Raw genomic sequence first — 26,941 nt, 5'->3', positions numbered from 1 at the left:
ATACACACAGACACACACAGAGATTGCTTGCATTATAGAGAGATAAAGAAATGTGTGAAAAAGTAGAAAGAAATGTGAGAGGAACAAAGATGTCGGGAAGAACCCGGATAGATAGATTTCAACAGTTACTCCCAAGTCTCAAATGCAGCAACAGTCCACACAGTGGGGAAACACAGTCCACACAGCATCAGGATGTGGTACAATTGCAATCAAACGGAAAACCAAATACTGCATTGGAGTCATCAGAAGGATCCGGAGAAAGTAAAGAGCAAGATGGAGTCATCAGGAGTTACTTAGACAGATGGACAAAGAAAGAGAGAAACAAGTAGAGCTACATTCAAAGTACTCCTGCTCAATGCCAAAATTTTTTTTAAATAACGTCCTCCAGGATGGGACATTGCCTGGGCGTCTTCAGCGTTCGACGATGCCGCAGTGCAGCACATGGAGGCTGAATTAAGAGGGAGTGGTATACAGTAATTGATTAATTGTGTAATTAAAATAAATAAAAATCGTGAAATAATTAATTTCTTAATCAATTTCTAATAGCATAACTAACTACCACCGTTTTCTGAATTTAAGTTTTTCAAAAATAATTAAGTGATTAATCGAAAAATTTAATAATAAATAGAATAATTGATTGATCAATAAATCAAAAATGTCAAAAATATCCTTTTACAGCCAAATCACTTGGTCATTGTCATGTCCAAATATCAGCTTCCTAGCTCAAAAGGTGCCCGATATATTGCCCAGATGAGAAAGAAAATAAATAATTACTTATATCGATAAATTAATCAAGTAATTAATTGATTAATCAAAAAATAAAAATGACCGTTTTTGCCAAAGCACATGCTCACTATTGTGCCCACATTTCAGCTTCCGAGCTCAAAGGAGGGTATTGTAGAGGAGTATTTCGCCAGAGAGGGTATTGCATTTGGGTCAGCTGGTTTGGCCACACAAAACACCAGTACGTATATCAATTACTTCAGAACCTTAAGACCATTTACGACCCCTCAGACTCACCCTAATCTTTACATATCTGAGACCCATTAAGACCCGGAGGACCATGAAGAACCAGAGGACCCCAAAAGACCCAGAGGGCGTAAAGGACAAAACCACACGTTCTGGCGAGGGTCTGAAATCTCTGATTGCTCTTTTTTGTTGTTGTTGTTGTTGTTGTTATTGTTGAAGTTGTTTCTCTGAGGGTCATACTTTGATGCACAATGGGAGTTTCCAGTTCAAGATAACTCGGTACAAAGTGACTGCTCAAGTCTTTCCTTCATTTCAAATTGCTCTTGGTAAATTCGTTATTTTTAATCAGTGGAGCTGCTTCAATATTTGGCGATGCTCTTCCTTCCATCCAGCCATCAATAATGAAAAAGAAGAACCTTTCTAACCCACAGTGTTGAATTCTAAAGGGTACTGTAGTGTTATTCTAGAGGGTTCTAATGGCAATTCTAGAGGGTTCTAAAGGTAATTATAGAGGGTTCTAAAGTGTAATTCTAGAGGCTTTTAAAGTGTAATTCTAGAGGTTTCTAAAGTGTAATTCTAGAGGGTTCTGAAGTGTAATTCTAGAGGTATCTAAAGTGTAATTCTAGTGGAGTCTAAAGTGTAATTCTAGTGGAGTCTAAAGTGTAATTCTAGTGGAGTCTAAAGTGTAATTCTAGAGGCTTTTAAAGTGTAATTCTGGAGGCTTTTAAAGTGTAATTATAGAGGGGTTTAAAGTGTAATTCTAGAGGGTTTTAAAGTGTAACTTTAGCGGCTTTTGAAGTGTAATTCGAGATGCTTTTAAAGGGTAATTCTACAGGGGTCTAAAATGTAATTCTAGAGGGTTTTAAAGTGCAATTCTAGAGGCTTTTAAAATGTAATTCTAGAGGGTTTTAAAGTGCAATGCTAGAGGCTTTTAAAGTGTAATTCTAGAGGGTTTTAAAGTGTAATTCTAGAGGCTTTTAAAGTAATTCTAGAGGCTTTTAAAATGTAATTCTAGAGGGGTTTAAAGTGTAATTATGGAGGGTTCTAAAGTGTAATTTTAGTGGCTTTTGAAGTGTAATTCGAGATGCTTTTAAAGGGTAATTCTACAGGGGTCTAAAATGTAATTCTAGAGGCTTTTAAAGTGTAATTCTAGAGGGGTTTAAAGTGTAATTCTAGAGGGTTTTAAAGTGCAATGCTAGAGGCTTTTAAAATGTAATTATAGAGGGGTTTAAAGTGTAATTCTAGAGGGTTTTAAAGTGTAATTCTAGAGGGGTTTAAAGTGTAATTTTAGTGGCTTTTGAAGTGTAATTCGAGATGCTTTTAAAGGGTAATTCTACAGGGGTCTAAAATGTAATTCTAGAGGGTTTTAAAGTGCAATTATAGAGGGGTTTAAAGTGTAATTCTAGAGGGTTTTAAAGTGCAATGCTAGAGGCTTTAAAAATGTAATTATAGAGGGGTTTAAAGTGTAATTCTAGAGGGTTTTAAAGTGTAATTTTAGTGGCTTTTGAAGTGTAATTCGAGATGCTTTTAAAGGGTAATTCTACAGGGGTCTAAAATGTAATTCTAGAGGGTTTTAAAGTGCAATTCTAGAGGCTTTTAAAGTGTAATTATAGAGGGGTTTAAAGTGTAATTATAGAGGGTTTTAAAGTGTAACTTTAGCGGCTTTTGAAGTGTAATTCGAGATGCTTTTAAAGGGTAATTCTACAGGGGTCTAAAATGTAATTCTAGAGGGTTTTAAAGTGCAATTCTAGAGGCTTTTAAAGTGTAATTCTAGAGGCTTTTAAAGTGTAATTCTAGAGGCTTTTAAAATGTAATTCTAGAGGGTTTTAAAGTGTAATTCTAGAGGCTTTTAAAATGTAATTCTAGAGGGTTTTAAAGTGCAATGCTAGAGGCTTTTAAAGTGTAATTCTAGAGGGTTCTAAAGGATAATTCTAGAGGGTTCTAAAGGATAATTCTAGAGGGTTCTAAAGGATAATTCTAGAGGGTTCTAAAGGATAATTCTAGAGGGTTCTAAAGGATAATTCTAGAGGGTTCTAAAGGATATTTCTAGATGTGTTTAAAGGATAATTCTTGAGGGTTCTAAAGGATAATTCTAGAGGGTTCTAAAGGATAATTCTCGAGGGTTCTAAAGGATAATTCTAGAGGGTTCTAAAGGATAATTCTAGAGGGTTCTAAAGGATAATTCTCAAGGGTTCTAAAGGATAATTCTAGAGGGTTCTAAAGGATAATTCTAGAGGGTTCTAAAGGATAATTCTAAAGGGTTCTAAAGGATAATTCTAGAGGGTTCTAAAGGATAATTCTTGAGGGTTCTAAAGGATAATTCTAGAGGGTTCTAAAGGATAATTCTAGAGGGTTCTAAAGGATAATTCTCGAGGGTTCTAAAGGATAATTCTCGAGGGTTCTAAAGGATAATTCTAGAGGGTTCTAAAGGATAATTCTCGGGGGTTCTAAAGGATAATTCTAGAGGGTTCTAAAGGATAATTCTAGTGGGTTCTAAAGGATAATTCTAGAGGGTTCTAAAGGATAATTCTAGAGGGTTCTAAAGGATAATTCTAAAGGGTTCTAAAGGATAATTCTAGAGGGTTCTAAAGGATAATTATTGAGGGTTCTAAAGGATAATTCTAGAGGGTTCTAAAGGATAATTCTAGAGGGTTCTAAAGGATAATTCTCGAGGGTTCTAAAGGATAATTCTCGAGGGTTCTAAAGGATAATTCTCGAGGGTTCTAAAGGATAATTCTAGAGGGTTCTAAAGGATAATTCTCGAGGGTTCTAAAGGATAATTCTAGAGGGTTCTAAAGGATAATTCTAAAGGATAATTCTCGAGGGTTCTTAAGGATAATTCTAGAAGGTTCTAAAGGATAATTCTAGAGGGTTCTAAAGGATAATTCGAGAGGGTTCTAAAGGATAATTCTAAAGGGTTCTAAAGGATAATTCTAGAGGGTTCTAACGGATAATTCTAGAGGGTTCTAAAGGATAATTCTAGAGGGTTCTAAAGGATAATTCTAGAGGGTTCTAAAGGATAATTCTAGAGGGTTCTAAAGGATAATTCTAGAGGGTTCTAAAGGATAATTCTAGAGGGTTCTAAAGGATCATTCTAGAGGGTTCTAAAGGATCATTCTAGAGGGTTCTAAAGGATCATTCTAGAGGATCCTGATATCATGTGATTTTGCAATAATGCTTCAGCACCAAATGCAATTGGTTGGCAGGATAACTTAGAGGTATGCACACTCACCTTTGAGCTGTTTTACCTGGTTGTGAATCTTTACCCAGCTAAAAATTCCTGCATCCTGGTGTTTTGTATGTAAGGCGAGTTATCAGTGTATGCGTCGTTCATCGGATGGACGTTAAGCTGGAGGACTCGTCTGCCAGTAGTGGGTACCGTTGGACGTTAACAGTTGCACAGCGTCATTTGCGAAGAGTAAGCGATTTGTCTCAGGCACCCTGAATGTTTTTTTTGTTTTTTAAAATTCCTGTCACCTTCAGTCAAGTATCCCCCAACAAAGTGGCTAAGAAAACTGTCCGCCACTTCCACATTGCAGAATCAACAACATAGGTTCAAATGAAGCTGATGGTTAGTTTTTTGATCAACCAATGTCACTAAAGTATCGCCTTCAAATAAAAGTTTAAACATTTCGTTTTGGGAAGTTTAAACTTTAGTCGATGACATGCGTGTTCTCCACCTCAATGTTGAAAACAAAATGTTTAAAATTTGTTTCATTGGACATAATGTTTGTGATGATAAGTGAATTCCTCTGTTCATCGTCTTTCTTCATTTTCTTCCTTTTGCAACTTGTTACTTTCTGTGCGGTTCTTCATCCATCGTGCTGATTTTGGAACCTCTCAAAAAATCTTCTTTGTTTTGATTCCAGATCATCCACTTCCTCCGCACACATGCTCACCCGGAAATGTTAAAACAGGTAAGCGATATTTTTACTCGTTTTCCTCACCCTCTCTTGCAGAATGCTTTGTTCCAAGAGCATTATTTTTGAGCAGTCGATTGGTGTCCATGTAATCTCTGCCGAGGTTCACCGAAGAAACATGCTCATCAGCTGTACACCCTCTCCAGTTGGGTTTCATCTTGCTAACCATGTCGATGTAGAATAATCACATGCGTCATTTGTTTGGCCAGCGTCACTCGTACGCTCGTTCATTTCTTTTGTTTCCCCCCGCTCCCTCCCCTCACCACTCCCCCAATCCCCATCCATGCACAATTTCCCATCCATGCTGAATGCTTCACATAACTTCGACATCAGGATTCATATTTGATGCAGGACTCATGGAAAGCTGTTTAACCTAAGACGTATGGCTGCATGACAAATCTAATGGACTTGAAGAAACCTGTCCATGCCATCGTTTGCTGAGGTTGGTTGCCCACTCCCAGGAAGACGTGCAAGTCATCAGAGATGAATTTGCAGCTGCATGCCTGTTTTCGACTGACCATTAAATCTTATGTAAAGAGAGATGTCCTTTGGCAACCTGAACCTGGCAAGCCTAACACTTTGCAAGTGATCGTGGATCGCTAGATTAATTTCACCAATTGTTTCTCACAGAAGAGGAATGAAGGATTATATTTTATCATTGTATCGAGACACACCCTGGTGTTGGGCTAGCGGCTAGGGTGCCAGCTTAGGATCCTAGGATCCTGGGTTCGAATCCCGGTCGATCGCTGAATTAACGCCAGGGGGGTTCACTCAGCCTGTCATCCTTCCGAGGTCGGCTAATTGAGTACCAGTTCACTGGTAATTCCCTGCTTGTCGTAAAAGGCGACAAAAAGGGTTGGCGGCAGGAAGGGCATCCGGCCGTAAAACATTGCTTCAAAAAGGGGACCAAAAAACAACAACAACCACGGTGCCCGAAAAAGGCCAACCCCCGCCTTGCGGGGAAAAATGGCCTCTAAACGGTGGTTTATTGTATCGAGACAGCATCAAGATGTACGACTTCCGAGCACTGAATATCGTCTTCCACATGGTCAACCAAGCCCTTGTCCTTTCCCAATCGGCAACTGTGGAAGAGATTGCATCCTGCCTGTCCCTGATGTGGGCTGGCAGGATAGCTTCGAGGTATGCATACTCGCCTCGAAGCTGTCTTGCCCGGGTTTGAATCCCAGCACAGATATAAACTGTCCTCCCGGTGTTTCACAGGTGGGGTGATTCATCGGTGTGTATGCTGGCCCACGCTTGGATGTTAAACGAGCGTCCTGTCTGTTGGCATTAGTCGGTGGACGTTAAAGATCCCACTGTGTCCTTCACAAAGAAGCGAGAGGCATGTCCAAGTTACTAATTCCTGTCCTAAACTGCAGGGGGCGCTGCATTAGTGGCAGCACGGTGGCCCTGCAAGAACATGCAAAACCAATACTCCCTAGGCTGAGGAACATTTGATAAAGGATGAGGTCATCTGTGAAGGAGTATAAAGGACCTTCCAGAAAGGCAGAAAATGTATTTGAAATTGCCCAATTTTTAATTCCCGAGCAAGGTACAGAACTTCAGTGCAGCAACTCGAGTCTCAAGTTTTTATGAGCATGACATGGCTAATGTGTCTCCAGTTCTGTGCCTGAACACCTCCTTCATGAACAACCACAAATCCGACTGTGTTTAGATAACGTTCTTGTGTGCTGTTTGAGTTTAGTTTGACTTCCTAAATCACATGATCTCTTTCTCCAGTCCCCAGTGCTGCCCCCTACCATCACAGACCAGATTTGCCTCTGGGAGATGGAACGTGATCGACTCACTTTCACCGAAGGTAAAATTGCTTCAGAACACAATGACTCCTCGTGCAGAGCACAAATACGGACCTATCACACGTCTGCCAATTGATTGCTTGCATTCCATATCATCACTAATGCCACACTATCATTTCTGGGATGATACATGTGAATGAATTACATGTGAATGAATCATGTTTCATGTGAATTACATGTGAATGACTAATTCCATAGCCTATTAAATGTATATATACACGTATATCTTTTTAAATGATCTTTTGCACATGGATAATTACTTCTTCTTTACAACTTTTTCATTCTTTGATCCCTTCTGGCATGTCTGGAAACTAATTCCATATTCATTTATGTTTATGAATACCTATCTACCTCCACCATCGAAGGTGGAGTAAGGTTATGTTTTCACCTCTGTTTGTTTGGCTGTGAGCACGATGTCTCAAAAAGTCATGGATGGATTCGGACGAAACCTGGTGGACAGGTCGGATGTGTGACGAGGACTAATTGATTTGATTTCGGTGAAGATTCGAATCTGGATACGATAATTAGTTTTAATTTCAGAAGTGATTCTTCACCATTGAGAAAAAAAGAAGAAAAAAAAACACCTTTAGAGGCCATTTTTCCCCGCAAGCGGGGGTTGGCCTTTTTCGGGAACCGTGGTTGTTGTTGTTTTTCGGTCCCCTTTTTGAAGCAATGTTTTACGGCCGGATGCCCTTCCTGACGCCAACCCTTTTTGCCGCCTTTAACGACAAGCAGGGAATTACCAGTGAACTGGTACTCAATTTGCCGACCTCGGAAGGATGACAGGCTGAGTCAACCCCCCTGGCGTTAATTCAGCGATCGACCGGGATTCGAACCCAGGATCCTAGGATCCTAAGCCGGCACCCTAGCCGCTAGCCCAACACCAGGGATACCAGGGATTCTTCACCATTGAGAGATGGGGCGAAAAACAATATGTAGCATACCAACCAAACCAATATGTAGTATGTAGTATGTAGTATGTAGCATACCAACCAAACCAATATGTGAAAAACAATATGTAGCATGATGCATCAAAAAGTTGTGGACGGATTCTGACAAAGCTTGGTGGATGAGTTGGGGAGGAGACAAGAAGCCGATTAGATTTTGGTTCAGGTCCGAATCCAGATCCAGCCTATCGGTGGGATACAAAACGTAAACTGTTTAGCCTGGCGGAGGTTTGCCCTCTACTGAACATTCTCGTTTGCTAATGTTATTCCTGCTGAAAAAGTGATGCAGAAAATGTTTTTGTGGGAGGGACACCCCTGCAGCAGGTAAAGGAAATGCAAAGTTTTTTTTTTTGGTATACAAGATCGAGGCCCGTGTAAGAGCTAGCATTAATCACAGAAGAAAAAAAACTGACACATAAAACCTATGATAAAGGGAGCGGGAGACAAGATGGGGAGAGAGAGAGGGAAGCACACAAGTACAACATTTGAGAGCAGGGACATCGGGAGATCTGTGGGAGGGAGAGGGCTTGGGGGAGGAGGCATGGGAAGGGGGTGGGGTGGGAGAAGTATAAAACACATGGACACTGCTAGAACTTCCAGGAAAGAAGTCGGAATTTCAAAAAAGTGGATCTGGGGTGAATTAACGGGGGTAGAAAAGATCAAGGTTTTGGATGGGGGAAGACAAGAGATGGTGGTGAACAGCTGTTTTAAATACCTGGAGGGAGGAGTGGGATTGACGAGAGTGAGGGAGTTTGTTCCAGAGGTGGGAAAAAGAGGAATGAAAGAGTGAAGGTGAGCAGAGAGTCTTGATTTTGGCAGTTTGACCATAAGAATTTCACCATAAGTTTGGCCACAGATGTTGTCATAAGCAGCAAACAAAACATTGTGACCATAACATTCACTTCTTGTCAGTAATATTATCGACAAAAACTGTAATATACAGTATTTATTTTGTATATACTCTTCGTGCCATTATGAGCACTAGGGCATGCCCGTACTATATATACAGTACAGTATATCTAAAATTATATCCCCCCCCCTCTATTTACATGAAATGGTTTGGTCCAAAGCGAACGGCTTGCGAGTACGGTGACAATCCCCCCCCTCTATTTACATGAAATGGTTTGGTCCAAAGCGAACGGCTTGCGGAGTTTGGTAAAGAAATCGCCATAGCGTGCACGTAATTAGTTTTAAAACATAGTTTAACGGCAACATAGTTTGCCAACGTGAAATAAATGAATACGCTCTCAAATGTGCCGTCCGAGGCAGAGTCTGTTCGCCACGTTCGGCACACGTGATAGCTCGCTGCTCTCTGATTGGTTGAATCGTTTTTTGGACATAGCTCGGTAACTACTTCTCCGATTAATATGAAACCTTGAAAAGGCACATCCTCGGGTCCCCAGCAATATACCTGGCAAGTTTAAAGTATATCAGACCCGTGGTTGTCGAGAAACAGCGGTCACAGACATACAGACATACACACAGAGATTACTGGAATTATAGATAGACTAGGGCATGCCCGTACTATATATATATCTAAAATTATATCCCCCCCCCTCTATTTACATGAAATGGTTTGGTCCATTCGCAAAGCCAAAGCGAACGGCTTGCGAGTACGGTGACAATCCCCCCCCTCTATTTACATGAAATGGTTTGGTCCAAAGCGAACGGCTTGCGAGTACGGTGACAATCCCCCCCTCTATTTACATGAAATGGTTTGGTCCAAAGCGAACGGCTTGCGGAGTTTGGTAAAGAAATCGCCATAGCTCGGTAACTACTTGTCCGATTAATATGAAACCTTGAAAAGGCACATCCTCGGGTCCCCAGCAATATACCTGGCAAGTTTCAAGTATATCGGACCCGTGGTTGTCGAGAAACAGCGGTCACAGACAAACATACAAACATACAAACATACACACAGAGATTACTGGAATTATAGATAGATAAGGCTTTCGAGGCATTTCCATTCCCTCCGGGTTACAATCCTGGACGGGTCACCACTGACGCTGGACACTGCACTGTGTGTGTGCAGGAATTTGTAATTTGTTCATGGTGTCGGCGATAACTCACCTACTCTTCATGAAGGACACCGTGAAATCCTGAACGTCCACCAACTAATGCCAGCAGACAGGACACTCAGCTTTCTGCTCATTAGAGAGACCGGCGCATTTGTGATTGATGCAACATCACAACTGCAAAGCACCATTCCTGCAGTTTGTAGTTGGGTCGATAATTGAACCCACACTACCCAAGCTTGAGGTTGTGCACTCCCTCTGCACCAAGTTGGATATTTATTTTGAAACTTCCGTTAGAACAGCCAGCAGCCATGTTCAGTGGATGGACATAACCACCGGCCTAAGGGAGAACTAAGACTAGATAGATACCCTTACTCGAATTGCTTTTAAAATGATTCAATACCCCAATCCTAATCAGACATCTCAATCTCAGTACGGTAATCACTGTATACAGGTGATGTTGCATTCCCTTTTACTTTAAAAAAAAAAAAAAGTTAGAAGAGGGGAAACATAACGTTTGGGATAAATCTCCCAATACATGACATATTCATATCGAGTAGATTTTGTAAAAACAATTGTCATTAGGAAGTCGGTAGACTATGTAGGGATGGCATGGACACTCCATAGGTTCACTGCGGCACAAATCAACAAAAAACCCACCAATATACAAACTTATAAACCTTTCGGTCATCTGCGGAGAATTTCACATCCAGAAATTCTCATGAAACTTTTGGACAGCATTGCTGAACTACAAAACTGACTGATTCAAAATAGCACGTTTGTGATTCTTCTTCTTTTCAGACAGCCAACTCAAAATTGCTTTAAGCTCAGAATGTGGTTTAAATGCGAATCTACTGCATTTTACAGTGGGAATATTCATGACTACTCAAAATTTTCACCACTTGAAAGGATTCCACAAAGTAGGCATAGCACCTCATGTGTAGGGCTACGAGGGGTTGGTGGGACAATACCCATCAATCAACCTGGTGTGGGGAGAGCTTGTGGTGACAATTGGCCGAGGGCTGATCACACCTATATGGTTTTGGTTAATGGTGAAATATTAAGGAGAGACCAACAACAGAAAAACATTTTCAAGTCTGTCCACTGTTCAGCCTTCACATCTTTGTGTTCTTCTGTTCATGTTCAACTGGCAGTTTTACAGTTTTAATGACAAGATACAGTCACGTGAAAAAGTAAGTACACCCCATGAAAAAGTTTTGACTTTTTCAACATATTTCAACATACTACATAATTTCATACCTCTCCGACAGACGCCAGTTCATCCCCATCAATAACTGCAAATCCCCCACTGCTCCCCTCCCCCAAGGTGTCCCCCAAGGTTCAGTTCTTGGCCCCCTCCTCTTCATCCTGTACCTGTTCCCCCTTGGTCACTTAATCCGCCGTCATGGTCTCCAATTCCACTGCTTCGCCGATGACATCCAGCTTTTCATCTCCACCAAGTCCATCTCCACCGCCACCCACTCTATCCTGACAAACTGCATCACTGAAATAAAATCCTGGCTTCAAATCAACTTCCTCAAACTTAACTATGATAAATCTGAAATAATCATCATTGGCCCAAAAACGCTCACCAAATCCACCCATAACTTTGCCCTCAACATCGACGGTTTCCCAGTATCCACCTCCCCTCACATCCGGAATCTTGGCATCATCTTTGACCAAACCCTCTCCTTCGACAAATACACTAAACAGATCACAAAGACAGCCTTCTTTCAGCTGAAAAACATCGCCCGTCTCCGTCCATCCCTCTCCTCCACGGCTGCAGAAACCCTCATCCACGCCTTCATCACCTCCCGTCTGGACTACTGCAACAGCCTCCTCTTTGGTTCACCCTCAATAATCACCAATAAACTCCAATACATTCAGAACCCCGCTGCCCGTCTACTCACCCATTCCCGGACCCGTGACCACATCACCCCCGTCCTTTACAAGCTTCACTGGCTCCCCATCCCCCAGAGAATCCAGTACAAAATCCTCCTCTTGACCTACAAAGCCCTCCATAACCTGGCCCCATCCTACCTGACTGACCTCCTCTCCAGACACACTCCCACCCGCAACCTCCGCTCTGCTGGTATCAACCTCCTGACCCCCCCCCCATGCGGACCAAATTCAGATCCTGGGGGGACAGGGCCTTCTCCATCGCTGCTCCCACCCTCTGGAACTCACTATCTCACACCATCAGCGACTCCTCCTCACTCACCACATTCAAAACATCACTCAAGACCCACCTGTTCAACACTGCATTCAACATTTAACCCACAGCATTTAACCCCTGACTATCTCTTCTCCTTCTCGAGGAGAATGAGTGTGGCTCGTACCGAGCGATAAAGTTATTGGAGCATGGAATGAAGGTATTGGAAAGGGTGTTGGAGAGGAGGATAAGGAAGAAAGTGAAGATCGACGAAATGCAGTTTGGATTTATGCCAGGAAGAGGAACGACAGACGCGCTTTTCATTTAGTCCGTGGGCTGACTAGGGTTTACATGCACCACCCCCACAACTTAACTTCCCGGGTATGTCCATGTACCCCCCACCCCAGGAGTTAGGAAAAACCATGTTAACAGAAAAAAAACTCATTCCCTCATAGTTTGACCTCTGGTGACCTCAATAGTGACCTCATTTGCATATAACACATATCATTGTAAAGAGTGTCCCAGGACAAACATTTTGAGGGGTCATATGCAACCATAGGATGATGAGGTAAAATGTTATGGCCATTTGAATTTCGCCTACCCCTAATTTTCAGAAATCACTGACACAGGGGGGGTAACATCAAAATATGCGTGGGAGGTACCTTGGGAATGAGTTTTTTTTCTGTTAATATGGTTTTCCCTAACCCCTAGGGTGGGGGGTACATGGACATACCCGGGAAGTTAAATTGTGGGGGGGGGGGAGGGGGGGTGCATGTAAACCCTACTCAGCCCACGGACTAATTGTGAGGCAGTTGCAGGAGAAGTACATGGAGAAGAGGAAGAAGTTGTTTCTTGGGTTTGTTGATCTGGAGAAAGCATTCGATAGGGTTCCACGCAAAGTATTGACATGGGCATTGAGGAAGTTAGGAGTGGAGGAATGGTTGATCAGAGTAGTGATGGCAATGTACAAAAGAGCGCGCACAGCTGTAAGGACGAAGGACGGGAACAGTGGTGAGTTTGAGGTGAAGGTGGGAGTGCATCAGTTGTCGGTACTAAGTCCACTACTATTTGTAGCTGTGATGGAGGTGCTGGCTCAGAACGTAAAGGAGGGTTTACCGTGGGAGTTGTATGCAGATGATCTGGTGTTGATTGTGGAAAGTATGGATGGGCTGAAGGAAAAGATGAACAAGTGGAAGGAATGTATGGAGACAAAACGTCTGAAGGTGAATATCGGAAAGACGAAGGTGATGGCAAGTGGTAAAGCATGTGGTGAGGTGGAAAGAACTGGGGAGTGGCCATGTGCTGTGTGCAGGAAGGGTGTCGGAGTGAACTCCATTCAATGTACAATGTGCGCTGAGTGGGTTCATCAAAAATGTAGTGGTCTGAGAGGGTCATTTACCAGTGTGGCAGCTACATTCAAATGTAAGGTGTGCACAGAGGGAACTGCAGATGGAGGAAATGTTGAGTTGGATCTTGGAGATGGCGTGAAGCTGGAAGGTGTGAAAACATTTTGCTACCTCGGAGACATGCTGAATAGAGAAGGTGGATCAGACTTGGCAACGGTTGCTCGAGTGAGATGTGCATGGAAGAAGTTTCGGGAACTGAGTGGCGTGCTGAGGAGGGGAGTGTCGCTGAAGCTGAAGGGAAAGGTGTATGCTGCATGTGTGAGAAGTGTTATGATTTATGGGAGCGAGACATGGGTAATGAACGTAGAGCAGCAACGAAGGCTGGAAAGGGTGGAAATGCGAATGGTTCGATGGATGTGCGGAGTATCATTGAGAGAGAGGAAGACAAATGATGAATTGCGAAAGATGATGGGAATATTGCCTGTGATTGATGCTGTAAAGAGGAACAGGTTGAGATGGTTTGGTCATGTGTTGAGGAAGGATGAAAGTGACTGGTTGAGGAGAGTGATGGAAATTAATGTAGAAGGAAGTAGAGGACAGGGAAGACCGAGAAAGACTTGGCTAAAGATGATGGAAGAAGAAATGCGGGCAAGGGGGTTAACAAGGAGAGATGCAGAAAATAGGGCAAAATGGAGAAGATTGTCATGGGGACCGCAAGGCTAACCCCCGCTCTAGCAGGGAAAATGGCCTTAAAATGCATGTTGTTGTTGTTGTTGTTGTATCTCTTCTCCTTCTCCTTCCTTTTGCTTTGATTATTTAACTATTGATTTGTGTTTTTGCACTTGTTTTTTTTGTACTCTGTCAAAGCGCCTTTGGGCTTCTTGAAAAGCGCTATATAAAATAAATGTATTATTATTATTATTATTATATTTCAACATACAGCTATTTGATCTTCATTTCAACAATATTGATAGATAAAGGTGATATAATATAACATATATCATGAAACATTTACATTTTGTAGTCCATTGTATAATTTAAATAAACATAAATGCAAATTTCGCATGTGGAAAAAGTAAGTACACCCCTACATTTATCACTACTTCAAATACCTAAAATTAGAATCAGGTGCTCAGGTGCAAATGATTAGAACATCGTTAGAGAGGATCTTGGAGGAACCTGTCTTATTTAAACCTCAGACATTTAGTTTGGTTTGCTCTTTGTTGTTGAAGTGTCCGGCGTCACCATGCCTAGATCAAAAGAGCTCTCTGAGGCCTTCAGAAATAAGGTTATAGATGCCTACGAGTCTGGGAAGCGATTTAAAAAGATCTCCAAACAATTTGAAATCAATCATTCGACTGTCCAGAAAATCATCGACAAGTGGAGAAGATTCCAAACAACTGCCAACTTGTTCAGGCCAGGCCGCCCCAGCAAGTTCAGCCCGAGAGCAGACCGCAAGATGCTGAAAGAAGTCTCTAAGAACCCCAGAATGTCATCATGGGACCTACAGGTAGCTCTTGCCACTGTTGATGTCAAAGTGCACGAGTCTACCATCAGAAAGAGGCTGCACAAATTTGATCTACATGGGAGGTGTGCCAGGAGGAAACCTTTGCTGTCCAGAAAGAACATCAGGGCAAGACTGAAGTTTGCCAATGAACACCTCGGCAAAGACCAGCACTTCTGGAACAATGTGCTCTGGACAGATGAGTCAAAGGTGGAGCTATTTGGCCACAGTACCAGAAGACATGTTTGGCGAAAACCAAAGACAGCATTTGACCACAAGAACCTCATACCAACTGTAAAGCATGGTGGTGGAAATATTATGGTTTGGGGCAGCTTTGCTGCATCAGGGCCTGGGCAGCTCACCATCATATAATCCACTATGAATTCTTCATTGTACCAGAGGGTGCTTGAGGATAATGTGAGGCCATCTGTCGGAAAGTTGAACCTCAACCGAAGGTGGACCTTGCAACATGACAATGACCCTAAACATACCAGTAAATCCACCAAGGAATGGCTGAAAAGAAAGAAATGGAGGGTTCTGGAATGGCCAAGTCAAAGCCCGGATCTAAATCCCATCGAGATGTTGTGGGGGGATTTGAAACGAGCTGTGCATGCAAGAAACCCCTCAAACATTGCACAGCTGAAAGATTTCTGCTTGGAGGAGTGGGCAAAAATTTCTCCCAGTCGATGTCAGAGACTGGTAGACAGTTATAAGAAATGCCTACTTGAGGTTGTTTCTGCCAAAGGGGGCAATACCACCTATTAGAGCCAAGGGTGTACTTACTTTTTCCACATGCGAAATTTGCATTAATGTTTATTTAAATTATACCACCACAATTACACCAACCACCAAGCCTCACCGGGCAGATTCCAACAAAAAACTACATCGCTGATCTCCTTGACAACATCGTTCTTCCTTGTGATGGCAAAGGGAACCCTGCCCCCAGATTTGGATGAAACGATGATGGTTTAGGTTCCATTGAAGATGGCGGCTGTGCATGTGTGAGATCACGGAGCTCGCGACGCGGCCTTGCTTCCTTCTCACCACGGACTGAGAGCATGGTCATTGGATGCTCAAAAACGTTAATTCCAGGAATTGTACGGCTCCGGAAAGATACGAACGTTGATCTCGATTAACCCACACGAGGTTTTGGACAACTGCTGGGCTCTTGGAAGCTGAAGGCCGCATTGGGCCTGACGGTAGAGAATCGAAAGGAGGCCGTCTAATCTGCTCGCCTCACGCTTGTTGTGTCTTCGACGCGCGGTGTTCGACACCGCCATTTTGGACCACTTCCCGCATGAGTGGCTAACCCAGTTTCAACAGCCGCCAAGCTCCTGAAAGTACTCTTTGGGACGCCAAGCTAAGTGCCGGCTGAAGGGGTTTATTTTCATTTTATCTTTCCCTTGATGCCGAGGAGTTCTGGAAATCTCGCACGATTGTGAAAGAAAACATCTGTCATTATTTACTTTTAACAATGCGTATAAAGTAAGTCGTATAAAGCATCGGGGCCTGGCGAAGCGTGCGGGCGGACGGAGGGCTTCTTCGCGCCGGAGCTTGGAGCCGCGTGTGGACGGTGGACAAGACGACGGACAGATACCACATTTCCCCACACGAGGTTTTGGACAACTGCTGGGCTCTTGGAAGCTGAAGGCCGCATTGGACTTGATGGTAGAGAATCGAAAGGAGGCCGTCTAATCTGCTCGCCTCACGCTTGTTGTGTCTTCGACGCGCGGTGTTCTACACCGCCATTTTGGACCACTTCCCGCATGAGTGGCTACCCCAGTTTCAACAGCCGCCAAGCTCCTGAAAGTACTTTTTGGGACGCCAAGCTAAGTGCCGGCTGAAGGGGTTTATTTTCATTTTATCTTTCCCTTGACGCGCCCCCCCCCCCCCCCCCACCCCCCAGAATTTCCATGTTTTAAACGTTTCCCGGTGTGTACCCTGGATAAGAATAGGTACACCGTATCCCTGCATGTCGTAAAAGACGACTAAGAGGGTTGGCGTCAGGAAGGGCATCCGGCCATAAAAAAAAACATTGCCTCAAAAAGGGAACCATGACAATTACAACTACATATGGGCAGGGTACAGCCCGAAGTGGAGATCGGTTTCTGAGGTTTGGGACATGGAATGCAGGGACAATGACAGGGAGATCAGGAGAAGTGGTGGAAATATTGGTCAGAAGAAGAGTGGACATATATGTTGTGTGCAAGAGACGAGATGGAAGGGAAGTGGTGTGAGAATGGTGAAGGGTAGGCAGGGACAGAAATACAAGTTTGTGTGGCAAGGGTGCCTGGAGGGCATGAATGGTGTTGGTGTCCTGTTTTCTGAGGAGTTTGTAGACAGTGTGGTGAGTGTGACGAGAGTGAGTGATAGGTTGATGATGGTGAAAATGATGATTGGAAAGCTCTTGGTGAACGTCATCTTGGGATATGCTCCGCAGGTTGGTCGAAGCGATGAAGAAAAGGACAAGTTCTGGTGTGCGATAGAGAAGCTGATGGAAAACGTGAAAGATGAGGAAGTTGTTGTGGTAGGAGGAGACCTAAATGGACATGTGGGAAGGAGTATGGATGGTTTTGACGGAGTTCATGGGGGTTACGGATATGGTGTGAGAAATGGAGAAGGTGAAAGGATTTTGGAGTTTGCTGATGGAGCTGATTTGTTGATTTGTAATACTCAGTTCCAGAAAGAGGATAATAAGCTTGTTACATACACGTCAGGTGGGTCGACGACAACCGTTGACTACCTCATGGTGCGTAGGCGAGATAGGGGGCACCTCCGGGACACAAAGGTGATCCCGGGGGAGGAGGCTGTTTCACAGCACCACTTGGTTGTCTGCGACGTAAGGGTGAAAGGTGCGAGGAGAGCTTGGCGGGTGAAGTACCAACCGAGAATGAAGGTGTGGAGGTTGAAAGAGGTGACAGTAAGGGAGGCATTAAAAGAGAGGCTGAGTAGGGTCGAGGATGATGTGGTTGAGCTTGAAAGTGGTTGGATGTCGATGAAAGCTAGTCTGTTGGGAGCCGTTTGTGAGGTATGTGGATGGACAAAAGGACCACCGAGGCACTCGGAAACATGGTGGTGGGATGATGAAGTTGGAAAGAGGATTGACGAGAAGAGGAAGAAGTTCAAGGAGTGGCAGAAGGCGAAGGGTACGGGAGCAGAAACAGCATAGCATGAAAGTTATGAGGCAGCCAGGAAGGCTGCAAAGAAAGAGGTAGCAAAGGCGCAGGAGGCATGTAGGAAAATGTTCGGAGAACGCTTGGATTCGGAAGAGGGTCAGAAAGCAGTATTCAGGATTGCAAAGCAGATAGCGAAAGAGAGGTGTGATGTGATGGGGGTGAGTTGCTTGAAGGATGAAGTGGGACAAATCGTTGTTGACCCAGATGGAATTAAAGGAAGATGGAAAAGATATATGGAAATGCTGTTGAATACAGAGAATGAATGGGATGGCAACATAGAGAGTAACCCAGTTTTAGGACCGGCAGAGAAGATAACTGAGAAGGAAGTTGAGGAAGCGATAAAAGCAATGAAGGGTAGAAAAGCGGGAGGGCCGACGGGAGTTGTGGGAGATATGTTGAAGGCAGCAGGAAGTTGGGGTGTGAAGAGAATGACAGAGATCTGTAATCTGGTGGTGAAAGAAGGCCGCATTCCAGTGGATTGGGAACTGAGTACCCTCGTCCCTCGATACAAGGGGAAAGGTGACCCTCTGGAGTGTGGCTCGTACCGAGCGATAAAGTTATTGGAGCATGGATTGAAGGTATTGGAAAGGGTGTTGGAGAGGAGGATAAGGAAGAAAGTGAAGATCGACGAAATGCAGTTTGGATTCATGCCAGGAAGAGGAACAACAGACGCGCTTTTCATTGTGAGGCAGTTGCAGGAGAAGTACATGGAGAAGAGGAAGAGGTTGCTTCTTGGGTTTGTTGATCTGGAGAAAGCATTCGATAGGGTACCACGCAAAGTATTGACATGGGCATTGAGGAAGTTAGGAGTGGAGGAATGGTTGATCAGAGTAGTGATGGCAATGTACAAAAGAGCGCACACAGCTGTAAGGACGAAGGACGGGAACAGTGGTGAGTTTGAGGTGAAGGTGGGAGTGCATCAGGGGTCGGTACTAAGTCCAATACTATTTGTAGCTGTGATGGAGGTGCTGGCTCAGAACGTAAAGGAGGGTTTACCGTGGGAGTTGTTGTATGCAGATGATCTGGTGTTGATTGCGGAAAGTATGGATGGAGACAAAACGTCTGAAGGTGAATATCGGAAAGACGAAGGTGATGGCAAGTGGTAAAGCATGTGGTGAGGTGGAAAGAACTGGGAAGTGGCCCTGTGCTGTGTGTAGGAAGGGTGTCGGAGTGAACTCCATTCAATGTACAATGTGCACTGAGTGGGTTCATCAAAAATGTAGTGGTCTGAGAGGGTCATTAACCAGTGTGGCAGCTACATTCAAATGTAAGGTGTGCACAGAGGGAGCTGCAGATGGAGGAAATGTTGAGTTGGATCTTGGAGACGGCGTGAAGCTGGAAGGTGTGAAAACATTTTGCTACCTCGGAGACATGCTGAATGGAGAAGGTGGATCAGACTCGGAAACGGTTGCTCGAGTGAGATGTGCATGGAAGAAGTTTCGGGAACTGAGTGGCGTGCTGATGATGAGGGGAGTGTCGTTGAAGCTGAAGGGAAAGGTGTATGCTGCATGTGTGAGAAGTGTTATGATTTATGGGAGCGAGACATGGGTAATGAACGTAGAGCAGCAACGGAGGTTGGAAAGGGTGGAAATGCGAATGGTTCGACGGATGTGCGGAGTATCGTTGAGAGAGAGGAAGACAAATGATGAATTGCGAAAGATGATGGGAATAGAGCCTGTGATTGATGCTGTGAAGAGGAACAGGTTGAGATGGTTTGGTCATGTGTTGAGGAAGGATGAAAGTTACCGGTTGAGAAGAGTGATGGAAATGAATGTAGAAGGAAGCAGAGGATGGGGAAGACCAAGAAAGACTTGGCTAAAGATGGTGGAAGAAGAAATGCGGGCAAGGGGGTTAACAAGGAGAGATGCAGAAAATAGGGCAAAATGGAGAAGATTGTCATGGGGACCGCAAGGCTAACCCCCGCTCTAGCAGGGAAAATGGCCTTTAAAATGCATGTTGTTGTGTTGTTGTTTATTTAAATTATACAATGGACTACAAAATGTAAATGTTTCATGATATTTGTTATATTATATCACCTTTATCTATCAGTATTGTTGAAATGAAGATCAAATAGCTGTATGTTGAAATATGTTGAAAAAGTCAAAACTTTACATGGGGTGTACTTACTTTTTCACGTGACTGTATTTCATAGTGCAATAAAAGTGTGTGTCGTCTCTGTGTGTGCGTCGGTCTCTGTGTGTGTGCGTCGGTCTCTGTGTGTGTGCGTCGGTCTCTGTGTGTGTGCGTCGGTCTCTGTGTGTGTGCGTCGGTCTCTGTGTGTGTGCGTCGGTCTCTGTGTGTGTGCGTCGGTCTCTGTGTGTGTGCGTCGGTCTCTGTGTGTGTGCGTCGGTCTCTGTGTGTGTGCGTCGGTCTCTGTGTGTGTGCGTCGGTCTCTGTGTGTGTGCGTCGGTCTCTGTGTGTGTGCGTCGGTCTCTGTGTGTGTGCGTCGGTCTCTGTGTGTGTGCGTCGGTCTCTGTGTGTGTGCGTCGGTCTCTGTGTGTGTGCGTCGGTCTCTGTGTGTGTGCGTCGGTCTCTGTGTGTGTGCGTCGGTCTCTGTGTGTGTGCGTCAGCCTGTGTGTGTGTGTGTGTGTGTGTGTGTGTGTGTGTGTGTGTGTGTGTGTGTGTGTGTGTGTGTGTGTGTGTGTGTGTGTGTGTGTCAGCGTGTGTGTGTGTCAGCGTGTGTGTGTGTGTATGTGTGTCAGCCTGTGTGTGTGTGTGTGTGTGTGTGTGTGTGTGTGTGTGTGTGTGTCAGCCTGTGTGTGTGTGTGTGTCAGCCTGTGTGTGTGTGTCAGCCTGTGTGTGTGTGTCAGCCTGTGTGTGTGTGTGTCAGCCTGTGTGTGTGTCGGCCTGTGTGTGTGTCGGCGTGTGTGTGTGTCAGTCTGTGTGTGTGTGTGTGTGTGTGTGTGTGTGTGTGTGTGTGTGTGTGTGTGTGTGTGTGTGTGTGTGTGTGTGTGTGTGTGTGTGTGTGTGTGTGTGTGTGTGTGCATGCACGTATGCACATTTGTGTGCATTTTATTATTTCACTGGTCAAATTCATACATGGATACAATCAACACACTATCTATCTATAATTCCAGTAATCTCTGTGTGTGTGTGTGTGTCTGTGACCGCTGTTTCTCGACAACCACGGGTCCGATCTAATTGAAACTTGCCAGATATATTGCTGGGGACCCGAGGATGTGCCTTTTCAAGGTTTCATATTAATCGGAGAAGTAGTTACCGAGCTATGTCCAAAAAACGATTCAACCAATCAGAGAGCAGCGAGCTATCACGTGTGCCGAACGTGGCGAACAGACTCTGCCTCGGACGGCACATTTGAGAGCGTATTCATTTATTTCACGTTGGCAAACTATGTTGGCGTTAAACTATGTTTTAAAACTAATTAAAACTAATTTGCGATTCATCGTAACTGCGATATGCGACCTTCCGGACAGTCAAATGAGGACGTCACTTCCGGACTTACGGATAGTCATAGTGACGACGTACTGATGCTGAACGTGGCGAGCAGACGCTGTAAGGTACGATCGATTGTAGTACACGTTTATAATAACTCTGCCGATACAGGCCCGATTAACTGCAGCGCCATCCGAGCTGCGGCGTCGGGACGATACATTCATTGTACGGTCACATCACGCACTTACGGGCACGCCCATGGGCCCATGGGCACGCCCATGCATGCATGGGCGAAGACATTTTTTTATTTTTTTTTGGCAAGGAACGGGCACCCACGTACGGGCACGTCCTAGTAATTGCAAATGGACGAAAGGATGGTCATGCACCAACTATGTCAAAAAAAGATGTCGGGATAGATTCACATGATAATTTATTTTGACCATCCCGACCTTATTTACATACTTTTTGGCATATCATCCCTACATCTTCTTCTTTAACGGTCACTATTATCCACCTTGTGGGGTCGGCCGGGGGAATCTTGGCACAAGTCTTCCACAAAACGGCCTGGCCTGACATTCGCCTCGTTCGGGCAGAAATTTAGAATTTGGCCATGGTGCTGGTGATGCTCACCGACTCTTTGCGAGGACACCATAGAATCTTTAATGTCCACCAGCATATGCTGGCAGATGGGACTCCCAGTTTCACATCCATCCGTTTTTTTCACATTGATGAATCACCTTGCCTGTGAAACACCGAGCTGGCAGTTTATAGCTGGGTTGGGATTTGACCCCAGGCTAGACAGCTTAGAGGTGAGTGTGTGTAACTCTGGGCCATCCTGTCCACCCGTCGCTACATCCTTTTAAATAATTTTAAAAAATGGTGTATTTACTTGTAGCATACATTACTACCACCGAAGGTGGATGGAGATTATATTTTCAGTCCTGTCTGTCTGTAAACAGGATATCTCATAAAGTTATGAACGGATTCGGACGAAACTTGGTGGACAGGTTGGGTGTGTGACAAGGCTGAATCGATTCGATTTTGGTGAAGATCTCGATACCGATCCGCATACGATAATTATTTAATTGTTTTAGCGATTCTTCACCATTGAGTGCTTAGGCCAAAAACTATATGTGGCATGATATTTCAAAAAATTATGGACCACTTATGACAAAAGTAGGTGGATCAGTTGGTTAAAAAGCCGATTAGATTTTAGTTCAGGTCCGGATCCTGATTTGCCCTATCGGTGGGATTCAAAACGTAAACTGTTCAGCCTGGCGGAGGTATGCTCTCCACCGAGCCGTTGTCATTTGATTAGTGTTTGACTTCTATACATTCCTGAACCGGGGGACGGAACGAGTTGAAACCCGGTGGTTGTCCCATACTTGGAATGTGCACGAGAAGGTTTTCAGTGGCAAATGTTCTCTTTTTTTGTTCACCAAATTCTTCTCGGTGACGATGCAATGTTCCCTTTTTCCAGGCGTGCTCTACAACCAGTTCCTGTCCCAGTCCGACTACGATGTTTTGCGTGACCGAGCCACGGGCCGTGGTGTTCTCCTGTGGGAAAACGCCGCGAGGCGCGTCCTCGTCGTCACGTCCGAGGGCCATGCTGATCTCAAGCGCTTCTGGAAAAGGCAGAAAAACAACTGATGGGAGGGGAAAGAGCAATATAACTTTGAATGAATTAATACTTTTACGACATATCCACTTTTTCATTCCTGTCTTCCCACAACTTGATCTTCCCTTTTCCCCACTTGGCCATCCCATTTTCTTTTCACCTCTGTTGTTACTTTGTATAAAACTAATAAAAATGACTATTTACTACTAATATTTGCATAATTCCTTCTCACCTTTGTGAATGACATGGCTTTAAAAAAAAAAAAAAAAAACACCTTTAGAGGCCATTTTTCCCCGCAAAGCGGGGGTTGGCCTTTTTCGGGAACCGTGGTTGTTGTTGTTTTTCGGTCCCCTTTTTGAAGCAATGTTTTACGGCCGGATGCCCTTCCTGACGCCAACCCTTTTTGCCGCCTTTAACGACAAACAGGGAATTACCAGTGAGCTGGTACTCAATTAGCCGACCTCGGAAGGTATGACAGGCTGAGTCAACCCCCCTGGCGTTAATTCAGCAATCGACCGGGATTCGAACACCAGGATCCTTGGTATCCTAAGCCGGCACCCTAGCCGCTAGCCCAACACCAGGGTTAGAATGAATGTGAATGACATGGCTTTACAAACGAGAAAAGAATATTAATATTATAACACACAATTTTTGTAATGTTATTTAGGAGGGCATTTAAAGGTTGATGTGGGGGGCAAGGGGGGGTTCATACTAGAAAAATGAAGTACGAGGAGGTTGAAACCTCATCTACTTCTCAAGGTATTCGCCTGATACACGGACACACTCGTCCCATCGTTGCGGTAGCCCCTTGATGGCGTCTGCGTAGAATCCTTTTGGACGGGTGGACAACCATTTCAGGACGCGCGCTTTGACGTCTTCGCGATTGGTAAACATTGTGCCCCCCAGATGTTCTTTGAGTGGTCCGAAGAGATGAAAATCACTCGGTGACAGGTCTGGACTGCATGGGGGATGATTTAGGACTTCCCACCCTATCTCTGCCAGAGCTTCAGGGTTCGCATTGGCCGTGTGAGGGCGAGCATTGTCGTGCAGCAAAGTCACTCCCCGAGACAGCGTACCCGGTCGTCGCCTGCAGATTTCTCGACTCACTTCGTTGCGTAACAATTCGATATAGTGCTGTGCACTGATCGTTTTACCTCGTTCAAGAAATTCTGCGTGAATTAAACCATTCAAGTCCCAAAACACTATCGCCATAACCTTTCCAGCCGATGGCTGAACCTTCATTTTTTGGGATGGTGGGGAACAATGTCTGCTATGATGGACCCAAGTGTCATCACATGTCACAATCCTCTTCAGAAAATCATCTCCCTCCCTCCTGTACCGTTCCAGGAGCTCCGTTGCCATGGCTACCCGAGTTGCCTTCTGCTCAAACGTGAGGTCTTTTGGTACCCACCTCGCAGTCACCTTATTAAACTTCAAGTGGGAATGAATGATTGTGGCTGCACTTCCAATGCTGACGTCCAATTGTTCGGCAATTTCACGGATAGTGATCCGACGGTTATCCAAGAGTAACTGTTTCGCACGTTTAATGTTTGCTTGGGTGACAGCAGTTGGTCGCATGTATGAATGCTCAAGATCGCTCACCATTTCGCGGCCACTTTTGAACTCGCTGCACCATTTAAACACGCAGCTACGGGAAAGACGTGAATCACCAAATTGTTCGGACAGTCTCCTGTTAATTTCAGCTGCTTTGATGTTCTCCTTCACCAGGAACTTAATGACGCACCTCTGTTCCAAAGCACACGTGCCCATGCTGGACGCCATCTTTATTTTGGCCAAAATGATTTGACAAGGGTGATGGCCTTTCCGCGCAGACATCAGCACCGAACTTGCACAAAATATCTGCACTGCACCGCTTTCATCATTTCATTTTTTTATTGTAATTGTGAACGATGGAAAACGTTAGCTGCCAGAGCCGTCGACTACACCATCATGGCCACTGAAAAGGGCGAATCAAATGTCTACTCGTGCTGGAGAGTCAAAAGCGTACACGCCGGTAATCATAAGATTATGCTAAATAAACTGTGGAAGACAGTATCCCTTATTGTTTTTTTTAATCGAACTTTTATTTTGGTGAGCATAACATTCATGGAATCTGTTGTTCTTTCAGAGCGTTGTTCCGATTCGGTGTTTCGTGCCATGACGGTATAAGTTGCAACTTGCAGTAGTCTTCAGTAGAAAATACATTTGTTATCTGGTTTTAACACACAAGATATGATAATAGGCCTTACGAACGCAGCACTTTGAGTTGAACGAAAGCTCTTTACAAATATGTAACCTGTACGCCTGTGGAAAGTACATGTTAACGTTCATGTGGTACAACAAAAGAGCGTAATGACGTCATCGTCTTGCGTTTGCCATACGCTTCATTCTACGATGATATTTCTGACGTGAATTTTTTTTATTGCGTAACGTGACGTCACTTCCGCATATGAAGGAAGCGGAAGTAGGGTTTTGACGTTTGTTTTTCTCTGGTTAACTTTGATTGTATCGACGTTTCTCTCTCGTCTTCTTTGTGTTGTTTTGTTTAGTTCGGTAACTGCACAGTATCTGACATCTTCCTGTTTTATCGGCAGTTGCTTTCTCCATGTTTATCTCAAGATTCGATTTTTCTTTTCATTTTCCCCTTTCTTCCTGATTCACTACTTGGTCCCTTCACGTTATTTTCACTTTTAAAATCTCATTTTGTACCCGAACGATTCGATATAATCAGATCAATCCCACCCCTAGCCCCTTCTCCCCCTTTCTCTTTTCTCCCAGTAATTGTCCGTTCGAGCGTTTTCTTTCCCCCAATTTAATCTGCTTTATTCAGACAACTGGCGTCGACCTCGTCTCTCTCAACAATAACATGTACGCTTCCCATTCCTACTCTGCCTGTCGCCGTCCTCTCTCCCGGCTCAAGTACTCGGAGCGAAGCCTCGCCGCTGCACTCCTTGCTGCCGCCGCGGTCACCTGTGTGTGTGCAGCACTCGCCGAGCCCACGTGGTTCCGCCTGCATGGAGGGTCTTGTCCCAGGGATAGGGTCGGGATTTCAGACGGACTGCAAGGTGGCGGAGGAAAGGGTGAGTTTGGAGACCGAGCAGCCGTCTTTACGTTTACCCTGATCGTCCACCCTCCTCTCCCCATGTGATGTACGTGGGGGGGGGGGGGAAATGGTGAACAATTGGGAGGTCTCCCTCCTCTCCGAATCTTCTACCCTCCTACCCCCGTTGTCCGACACCACACACCCACCATGGTCCACCACCACAACCCCCCGTCGACCACCCTCCTCCCCACTCCGTCGACCACCCTCCTCCCCACCCCGTCGACCACCCTCCTCCCCACTCCGTCGACCACCCTCCTCCCCACCCTGTCGACCACCCTCCTCCCCACCCCGTCGACCACCATCCTCCCCACCCCGTCGACCACCCTCCTCCCCACCCCGTCGACCACCCTCCTCCCCACCCCGTCGACCACCCTCCTCCCCACCCCGGCGACCACCCTCCTCCCCACCCCGGCGACCACCCTCCTCCCCACCCCGTCGACCACCCTCCTCCCCACCCCGTCGACCACCCTCCTCCCCACCCCGTCGACCACCCTCCTCCCCACCCCGTCGACCACCCTCCTCCCCACCCCGTCGACCACCCTCCTCCCCACCCCGTCGACCACCCTCCTCCCCACCCCGTCGTCCACCCTCCTCCCCACCCCGTCGTCCACCCTCCTCCCCACCCCGTCGACCACCCTCCTCCCCACCCCGTCGACCACCCTCCTCCCCACCCCGTCGACCACCCTCCTCCCCACCCCGTCGTCCACCCTCCTCCCCACCCCGTCGTCCACCCTCCTCCCCACCCCGTCGTCCACCCTCCTCCCCACCCCGTCGTCCACCCTCCTCCCCACCCCGTCGTCCACCCTCCTCCCCACCCCATCGTCCACCCTCCTCCCCACCCCATCGTCCACCCTCCTCCCCACCCCATCGTCCACTCTCCTCCCCCTCCTCCCCGTCGTCCACCCTCCTCCCCCTCCTCCCCGTCGTCCACCCTCCTCCCCCTCCTCCCCGTCGTCCACCCTCCTCCCCGTCGTCCACCCT

General features: G+C 45.4%; 2 protein-coding genes across 4 annotated transcripts in view; both read left to right on the top strand.

Moving 5' to 3' along the window:
- Positions 1 to 23,067, top strand: part of GTF2H4 (general transcription factor IIH subunit 4) — a 52,562-nt gene extending 29,495 nt beyond the window's left edge. For both annotated transcript variants that reach the window (XM_068099249.2, XM_068099254.2), the window contains exons 11-13: positions 4,839 to 4,886; positions 6,630 to 6,708; positions 22,720 to 23,067. In XM_068099249.2, the coding sequence (XP_067955350.2) occupies positions 4,839 to 4,886; positions 6,630 to 6,708; positions 22,720 to 22,889 (297 nt within the window). In that variant the 3' untranslated portion in view covers positions 22,890 to 23,067. The remainder of the gene's footprint in view (positions 1 to 4,838; positions 4,887 to 6,629; positions 6,709 to 22,719) is intronic.
- A 2,210-nt stretch (positions 23,068 to 25,277) lies between these two features.
- TMEM127 (transmembrane protein 127) overlaps positions 25,278 to 26,941 on the top strand; it is a 33,353-nt gene continuing 31,689 nt past the window's right edge. The window contains exons 1-2 of one of the 2 annotated variants that reach the window (XM_078769937.1): positions 25,278 to 25,321; positions 25,688 to 25,937. In XM_078769937.1, the coding sequence (XP_078626063.1) occupies positions 25,307 to 25,321; positions 25,688 to 25,937 (265 nt within the window). In that variant the 5' untranslated portion in view covers positions 25,278 to 25,306. The remainder of the gene's footprint in view (positions 25,322 to 25,687; positions 25,938 to 26,941) is intronic. The other variant, XM_078769938.1, reaches the window with a different exon arrangement.

The sequence above is a fragment of the Myxine glutinosa genome, chromosome 1 (genome assembly GCF_964187855.1).
Source record: "Myxine glutinosa chromosome 1, kmMyxGlut1.1, whole genome shotgun sequence".
NCBI classification, from domain to species: Eukaryota; Metazoa; Chordata; class Myxini; order Myxiniformes; family Myxinidae; genus Myxine; species Myxine glutinosa.
This window is presented reverse-complemented; position numbering and strand designations above follow the sequence as displayed.